General features: G+C 49.6%; 1 protein-coding gene across 1 annotated transcript in view; it reads left to right on the forward strand.

Annotated features, from left to right (window-relative positions):
* LOC127004006 (uncharacterized) overlaps positions 1-6,464 on the forward strand; it is a 60,830-nt gene extending 54,366 nt beyond the window's left edge. The window contains exons 3-4 of the mRNA XM_050871158.1: positions 1,204-1,312; positions 3,334-6,464. Of these exons, the coding sequence (XP_050727115.1) occupies positions 1,204-1,312; positions 3,334-3,424 (200 nt within the window). The 3' untranslated portion in view covers positions 3,425-6,464. The remainder of the gene's footprint in view (positions 1-1,203; positions 1,313-3,333) is intronic.
* Positions 6,465-8,921: the final 2,457 nt, after the last annotated feature.

Here is an 8,921-nt window from a genome sequence, read left to right on the forward strand (position 1 = left end):
GGAATTCGGAAGGAGGTGGAGGGTCTAAGTTTGCGAGGCTCTTGTGCTGTTACTCTGGTCATCGGCGGGTTCATTGCACGGCTTGACGGTGTGTTTACTTGTTTGGCCGCCAGGGGGACGTTTGTTTTCCTTGTTTCTCCCAGCTGATGTAAGAGCTAGAAAATTCGAGAAAACACACACACACACACACACACACACACACACACACACACACACACACACACAGGACGGGCTATTTTTGGCACGAGGGGCGACAGTCGATGTTTGTCCTTCATTCTCCTCGAAACTGAGCGCAAGAAAGAGAGAGAGAGAAGAGCAGTCCAGATGCAGCCTCTAAGATGGAGTGTAATTTCACGTCTCTTCTTCCTCCTCCTCCTACTCCTCCTCCTCCTCCTCTGCCCTCGCTCACCCCATCATGGCTCCTATTCCTTCCTTCCCTCTCCTTCGTGAACTGTGAGGTGCGGGTGACCTTGAAGACTCGTCCCCTTGTCCTCTAAGATTCGGGTCACCTCACCTCACCTCACCACATCTCGCCTCACCTCACCTCACCTCACCTCACCTCATTTCATCTTACCTGTCCTAAATGTCTGCTTACACCACCTCTCGTCTTCCCACCTCTCACACCTGTCCTTCACCATCACCACCATCACCACCACCATTATCACCATCACCATCACCACCACCACAGCCACAAGCACCTTTGCCTTTAAATTACCTTCTCAAGAGACGGAATTTATAAGCTTCACAATAAGTTGCCTCCAAATTCCTCTTTTCCTCCGCCCTTCCATCCAGTCAATGCAGCAAATTTCGGCTTTAGCTTGTGATTTAACGTGTGTGTGTGTGTGTGTGTGTGTGTGTGTGTGTGTGTGTGTGTGTGTGTGTGTGTGTGTGTGTGTGTGTGTGTGTGTGTGTGTGTGCGTGAAATCTCCTTGAATCTCCTTAATTACTTCCGGCTTCATCATTTCCTCAAGTCAAGTCTTCAAGCATTGCTCAGATTCGCCAAACTTTCTCCAGACGGTTTCATTCACATCATATTTCTTTTATTTGTTTTCTCTAATGATCAAGCTTGTGTTATATAGATTTTTCTCTAGTGATACCTACGGACAACTACTTCATTTCCCTCCCTTCCCTCCACTTACCTGAAAATAACGCTCCACTTCCCTCCACCTACCTGTAATTAACCTGGTATCCTCCCCTCAACAGGCGCGGTGTGCGGCGTGGTCGGCTTCCTGATCATCAACGTGACGGTGGTGATGGCGGTGCGGCAGTACTCACACAGGAGGGCACGCAGACGGCGCCTTCTTGAACTGCAGTAAGTGAAATTTGCATATAGATTTACGTAGACTTGCATGGATGTACCGCCAACACAGATCCCTCATGGTCCAGGCTAGGCGGTGTGTGTTAAACCTAAGTCAGACATCAAAGGGCCCCAAGACGTTACATCTCTGCCTTAGCGAATATTAAGGAGGAGGAAGTGGTGGTGGTCGAGAGAGAGAGAGAGGGAGAGAGAGATGGGTGCTATTCGTATGGGATAAAGTAGCCGTCGAGTGATGATTAAAAGGTAAGAGTAATTAGAAACTTAAATTAACATCATTCTGTAGATGTTGTTTGCGTCTGACGTGTCAATGGAAGCAATTTGTGAGTCTAACTTTGAATACGACGAATCCCCTGACCTTGAAGGGAAACCGTGCGTGTGTGTGTGTGTGTGTGTGTGTGTGTGTGTGTGTGTGTGTGTGTGTGTGTGTGTGTGTGTGTGTGTGTGTGTGTGTGTTCGCTCTTGTGTAAACTCTAGTTGCTTGCACTGACTGGCCTCCCTCACCCCTTCTTCCTCTTCCTCTTCCCTCTCCGTACTCTCCTCTCCTCTTCTCTCCTTTCCTTTCCCCTCTCCTCTCCTCTCCTCTCCTCCCCGCTACTCTCCTCTCGACCTATGTATCTTCCTCCCCCTCCCACCCAACAACCTCTCCCTCTTGTCGGCCTCTTGTTCTCTTGTTCCTCTTGTTCCTATGCTCCTCTTGTTCCTCTTGTTCCTCTTGCTCCTCTTGTTCCTCTTGTTTCCTTGTCGAAGATGTGAAAAGCCGTGTTCATGAAGCCAGAAAAAATATCCTATGCTTATTTTGTGCCTGCATTCAGAAGTCCAATGGGCGATGTTACGCTTTCTCTCTCTCTCTCTCTCTCTCTCTCTCTCTCTCTCTCTCTCTCTCTCTCTCTCTCTCTCTCTCTCTCTCTCTCTCTCTCTCTCTCTCTCTCTCTCTCTCTCTCTCTCTCTCTCTCTCTCTCTCTCTCTCTCTCTCTCTCTCTCTCTCTCTCTCTCTCTCTCTCTCTCTCTCTCTCTCTCTCTCTCTCTCTCTCTCTCTCTCTCTCTCTCTCTCTCTCTCTCTCTCTCTCTCTCTCTCTCTCTCTCTCTCTCTCTCTCTCTCTCTCTCTCTCTCTCTCTCTCTCGGGGGTTGTGAATACCTGCATTGTCTTGTCTCAACATTTATATTTCTCTTTCTTACTCACTTAAACCATGTTCCTATTTTCCTTCCTCTTCTCGGGTCCACCTGAATGTGTGTGTGTGTGTGTGTGTGTGTGTGTGTGTGTGTGTGTGTGTGTGTGTGTGTGTGTGTGTGTGTGTGTGTGTGTGTGTGTGTGTGTGTGTGTGTGTGTTTTGGAGGGCAGAAGCGTTGTTTTGTTTTTGTTTTCTTAGGTTTACTTGTTTTGGGGGGAGATCGTGAGGGCAGGCTTCTTAACCCCCTCCTCTGCCCTCCCCCCTCCTATTCGACCTCCTTCCCCCGAAAAGACTTGCAGAACTTGGTGTATTTGGGATATTCACGCCTGCTTCTCCCATTTAAAACCTCCAAGTCTTTTTTATTTATTCCTAGATCCAATTTTTCTTAATGGTATTATTAACAACTTACTAACTATACTAACACCAATGGTAGGAGGGATATGCACGTGTTTTTTTGGGAGGTAGAAGTATTTTGAGGGTTTCCAGTTTAAAGGCGTAGGTTTTAACATTTACTGTAAGTTATCTGTAAAAGTGTAACAACTAGTTTCCTTTACTAATCCGATTACTAACCAGATTCTCTCGTTTTTCTCCCTTCCTCACCTTCCGTTTCCTCCTCCTTCCGCTTCCTCTTCCTCCTCCTCCTCCTCGTCCTCCTCCTTCCCCCGGCTCTCCCTCTGTCAACACAATCTTCCATTTTTCATTTTCTTTCTCTTTCCCGTTCTCCCTCATTTTTCTCTCCTGTGTTTCCTCTGGTTCTCTCCTGCGTCATCCCTCTCCCTCCTGTTCCCTCCTTCCCTCCCTCTCGCTCTCTTCGTCCCTCTCCTTCCCTCCCTCCCTCCCTGTAGATTGGAACAACATTGTGGCTACCTCTACAACTTCGAGCAGCTGATGGCCGACTATAACCAACAGATCAACGCCAGTAACTCTAACTCTTAGAGCGAGGAAAAACAGCTGTGTGGCTTCGAGGGGCAAGGCGCGGACTCCTAAGAGGGATTTGTGAGGCTTTGTCGCGTGTCTGAAATGGTTTGTTGAGATCCAAGAAGATGGCGGCGAGTGAGGTCGAAATACGGAACTGCGAACGGAGCTGCTTAGCTTCCTCGTGTGACCTTATGTGCGTAGAATGAAACACACAGGAGGTTGAACGCACTTATAGAGAGTTCGGTAAAGGTTGAGGTTTGGATCATGTTTGAGTGGACTTGAAACTAACCTTCTCTGTGGCGCCGTGAGCGTGTGATGAGGACCGTGAAAAAGTGTCCTGAGATGAAAAGTGTTATGATAGTGCTTGCTTGTGTGCTCCTTAAACAGACGTGGAAAGAGAAAACGGAGTGCGCTGGAGATGGAATACACTCTGTCTACCTCTCTCTTTCTCTCTTTCTCTCTCTCTCTCTCTCTCTCTCTCTCTCTCTCTCTCTCTCTCTCTCTCTCTCTCTCTCTCTCTCTCTCTCTCTCTCTCTCTCTCTCTCTCTCTCTCTCTCTCGATCTATTTTTATCTCTGTCTCCCTCGGACGTGTCAGGGAGGGCGCCGCGTGTGTCTGCCTCGCCCCGCCCCGCCTCGCCTACACAGCAGCGGCAGCGAGGTCGGAGCGTGAAGGAAACTTTATCCGAAGGGCTTGAAAGTTTGGACTGCAGGTTTTTTTCCATCCGATGAAAAATCATGGCGTTCCTCTGAAAAGTTTGAGTGCAGTGTCAGATTGGGTACCGTGTTTTCGATCTCGGAGGGCTCGCGATTACCCTGATGGAAGGCAAATAAGTTAGTTTTTTTTCCATCCATTTTCTCGAGAAGTCTTGTCGCCACCAGCACGCTCCCAGACCAGACGTCAAATGGAGGATATAGAAAAGTTTTGCGCTCTTTGTCGTCTGCAGCGGTGGAGTGTGGGCGTGTGCGGCCGTGGTGGTGGAGGGAAGGAAAGGCGAAACATCTGCAAGGCCCCACCACCTCGGGAACACGCGGGAGTCGACGGCAGAGTGAAGAAGAGTGTGTCGGGTGTTCCAGGCGCGAAGACAATGGCTGGGAGACGCTGGAAATGGAAGGGAAGGAAAGGAAAGGAGGAAATGGAGCCTTTTGTGTCGGTGGAGTGAGAGAGCTCAGGAGGGCAACATTCTTGTGCCAAACAAAGCAGGAATACACAGAAACTCGAGTCTTCGCGAGGTGAAAAAAAGAAAGGAAACCAGAAAACCAACCAAACCCTGAAGCCTTATTTATCGTCATGGTGAATCCGAGAGAGGCGAAACACTGCGGACTGCGACGAAACGGAGAGACACACCAGCGCTAATCAACAGAGAGAATATACGTGGTGAATGGGAAAAAAAAAGATGAGAGAGAAAAAAAAAATGCAAACACTTTTCCGTTGCCATTCTTTCAGCGCTTCCCGCCCCGACTGGTCCCGTCTGCAAAGGGACAACAGAGGCAAGAAGAAGAGGAGGAGGAGGAGAGAAGGAGGAGGAGAAGGAGGAGGAGAAGGAGGAGGGGGAGGCGGAAGGAGAGAGGGACGAAGATGAGGGAGGCGGACTTTTATGTCGGGTGGGTGAAGGTTTTGATTGAATTTTGCCTCCCAGACTTGTGAAGTTTAACCAGAACCGAGATTGAATTCCCCGGAAGAGGCTGACGGACGGCCGCTCTTACCCCGCCCGCCGGTCTGCAGGTCACGTGACGGGTTATTGTCATTGTTGTTGTGGTTGTCGTAGTGTTGGCGGTGGCGGCGGTGGCGGAGTGAAGGAAGAAAGTAAAGGTGATAGTATCCCCGCCAAAGGAATCCAGCAGGAACGTTTTCTTCTGTGTACTCCCGTTTTCTTTCTCTCTGATGTACCGAAAACGGAGTGCGGAGGAACGAGAGAGCGGCCACGAGTGCAGAAAATGACGAAATGTAGAAAGAAAGAAAGAGGAATCGAGAACTCATGAAAACTGATGAGAGAAAATATTGACCTCTCAGGAAACTTATAATGAACACTCGCTCGTGACCGCTGATGGAAACACGGATGAAAATTCTCGGCTTCGGTGATTCGTGTAAATTTTCTTCATGAATTATTCATCCTGAAGTCGGCGGCGGCGGCGGCGGCGGTGGCGGCTCCCGAATGAAAAGACGACGAGAGTGAAACAGTTGCTGCGGCGAAGGAGAGGAGACAAGACGAGATGAGATTGCCAAGGACGCCGGAAGGACAGCATTGTGTGTGTAAAGAAGCGAGAGAGAGAGAGAGAGAGAGAGAAAAACCCATTTTTTTCGCCGGCATCGTAACTTTATAGAGAAGACGATCTCATTTCAAAGTTTGTACATATATATATGAAAGAAAAAAAAATGAGACAAATATTTGTTAGAGAAATAAGTAGAGGGACCCAAATATTTACTCGCGTCCTTTGAGTGAATATTCGTTCTCGGCGCCGACTCGAGGGCTTTTAGCGAGGGCGTGAGAGGAGGAGGAGGGAGAAGTAGCGGAGAGTAGAGGGACAGCAGGAAGGAAGGAGGGAGAATGAGCGGTAGAGTTCTATGGAGGAGGAGCATCGCCTAGCCGTAGTTAGTCACACAGCTGCTGTACATATAGTGTCGTAGAGGGGCTGCCAAGGTGGGTCAGGGGGCTGCGTGGCGTCGGTTAGGGTCTTAGTCCTGGTCTGTCCTGAAGGAGTGTAGCGATAAAGTCTTGTACTTGGAAGTCGAGGCAGCGCGTGGGGAGGCGGTGACGGCCAGCCAGGGGTGAGGGCCGCTAGTCGCCCTCTGTTTGGGGATCCCTGGCCCTCTCGCCCCCTCCCCCTGCGCCCCTTCCTCGGCCTTCATAGTGTTTTTCCTCTTCCTCATTTTTCCGGCGTGACTTGAGCGTAGCGGCTCCTCCCAGACCCTCACCGCAGCCTTGAAATATTTTTGTGAGTCTCTGGAGAGCGTCTAGGCCCTCTTGCCTCAGTCTTTAAATGCACCTTTTGTAAGACTCGTTTGAAGAGAGAGAGAGAGAGAGAGAGAGAGAGAGAGAGAGAGAGAGAGAGAGAGAGAGAGAGAGGCGGAGAGAGAGATGTACAGAGTTTCCTTTCTTGAGAGAGAGAGAGGAGAGCGGACCGAGGAGGACTGAGAGGTTAGAGCCGGAGCTTAGGAGAGGTTTGTGTGTACGTGCGTCTGTTTCTGGAAAGTATTTATGACTGTGTAGACCTGAGAGAGTGCGGCAGAATAGATTATAAGGACATCTATGTAAAAAAGCTGTATCTGTACATAAATAAACTCTGTAGTGTAATGACGAGAAAATTGCTTTGTAGAAACGTGTAAGAAAGACAGGAAAAATATGAGGAATACCTAGGAATTTGTACGTCACGAATTCACTGTTTTTTTAGGTAGTGTGAGTTTGTACACAAGACGCATCGTCTCTCTTATTATCACCGCGGCGGAGCATCAGTAGCGACACCCTTCACTCATTCATCGCGAGAGGGTCGGTCGAGGGAGCGGGAGGAGGAGCCTTGCGTGTGTGTGTGTGTGTGTGTGTGTGTGTGTGTGTGTGTGTGTGTGTGTGTGTAGGTGTGTGTGGGTGTGTGGGGGTGCTGGTTAGCGCATACCTACACCCTCCAGCTCCCCGCGACCCTGACCAACCACCCCACACGGTAGAGTACAACCCCGTCTCGTCCACAGGTGAACAGGAAACAGGAACACAGTGCCGCCGCCCCCTCCCCACGCCCGCGACTTGCAACCTTTTTCCCGCAAGTTCTGGTGTTGAAGGGGCTGCTGGCACACGCTGATGAATATGCATATATCTATATTTATATATTTGATAGAATTTGGAGTTTTCGGTAAATATCTCCCTTTTAGGCGGTACATAAAGTTAGGTATAAGGTAGAGTTTGACTTTCTCCCGTGAGTGGAGTCTCGACGATGAGGCTCGGCCGCTCCGGGGGCATGGAGGAGGAAGTCTCGAGGGGGGACTGCTCCACGCCCCTGGACGCCTCAGTGGCCCTCATCCTCCACTCATCATCGTGCACACACACACACACACACACACACACACACACACACACACACACGAACCTACCTACCGCTGCCCAAGTTTACATAACGGCCGAGTAAACATGAAAAAAGTCGGCCAAGATAATGTTTCTACTAAGGTGAAGGAGGAACAGATGAAAAGAAAATACCGTTTTTATTTGAGAGGCGTTTTGATGTTCCTTTCTTGAAATATATCTTGTACGGAGGAGGCATCACAGAACAAGCAAGCCCGTATTATGTGATTCTTAATTTTCATACGCAGCCGAGGGTGAAAATTCTGTCAGCTCTCATTGCCATTACTCGATTCATTTTGGGAGCATTTTATATCGTGAATTCTGAGCTGCAGACACATTAGGGCGCCGCAGTTTGTCGTGGGATCGGGATAGCAAAATTTAGGAGCGCCAAGGAGGGTTAGAAAGTCGACGTTTATTCCTTTTCATCATAACTTTCCTTCCTCGTAAAACAAACTGCGGTGTATCTTGGAGTTTATAAGTAAATCTAAGACCCCGCCGCCTGCTGTCTTCGGCGTCACCCACCCAGCGGCGGGATCTCCACTAACAACAAAAGCCTCACGGGGGTGTTGGGGGGGGTGGGGGTGGAGGCGGGGGACGAAACGCTGCAGCGAAAAATGACAAAACTGGATATCGTTTCATATGATTGCCCGCCTTTTCTCGCCGTGATTTTTTGTAGGCAGGTGATGGAGGCTAATAGGCTGTTACGGCGGCACGGGGGAGGAGGGACGGGGAGGGGGGGGAGAGGTTTGGTGAATGTGTGCTGGCGGGCGACGGCGGCGGAAGGGAGATGATTGAGAGACGGATGCTGACGGGCGGGCGGAGAGAGAATTGAGGTGATAGGAGGGGAGGATGATGGGGGTGATGAGAGACGAAAGGAAAGTGGAGAGAAAAGGCAAGGTAGAGAAAAGGAGGATGATGGGGACACGAATGGGAGAAACGGAAGTGGGTGAAATGGGGAATGATAGGGAGGCGGATGATGAAGGGTGGAAGAGGTGGCGGAGAAAGAGGAAGGAGGAGAAAGAGGATGGATAGACAGATGCTGAGGGAAGTGGGAGAAAGGGAGTAGGATGTGGATATGGAGGATAAAAGGGGAGAGAGCGAGGAAGGAGTAGGAGGAGGAGGAGGAGGAGGAGGATGAAGAGAAAATGACGAAAAGGATGAGAGGAGGGAATGAGGACGAAGCAGATGACGAGAATGAGGATGACAGGTGTTGAAATGTAGAGGGATATAGAATGGAAGGAAGAAGGGAATAAGGAAATGAATAAGGAGGGAATAAGAAAGAAGCAGATGACGAAAAGAAGGATGACAGTTGCTGAAAGGTAGCGGAAGATAGAAAGAAAGAAGGAGGGAGAGCGGTGCGGATGATGAAGGACTTAGAAGAGGAAGGTGGAAAGGGAGGAAGGAGGAAAGGAAGGGAGAAAAGGCACTTGGGGGTAAAACGCAATTGGAAGTCACACAAATATTTCAC

This window comes from Eriocheir sinensis, chromosome 27 (genome assembly GCF_024679095.1).
Source record: "Eriocheir sinensis breed Jianghai 21 chromosome 27, ASM2467909v1, whole genome shotgun sequence".
Taxonomy (NCBI): domain Eukaryota; kingdom Metazoa; phylum Arthropoda; class Malacostraca; order Decapoda; family Varunidae; genus Eriocheir; species Eriocheir sinensis.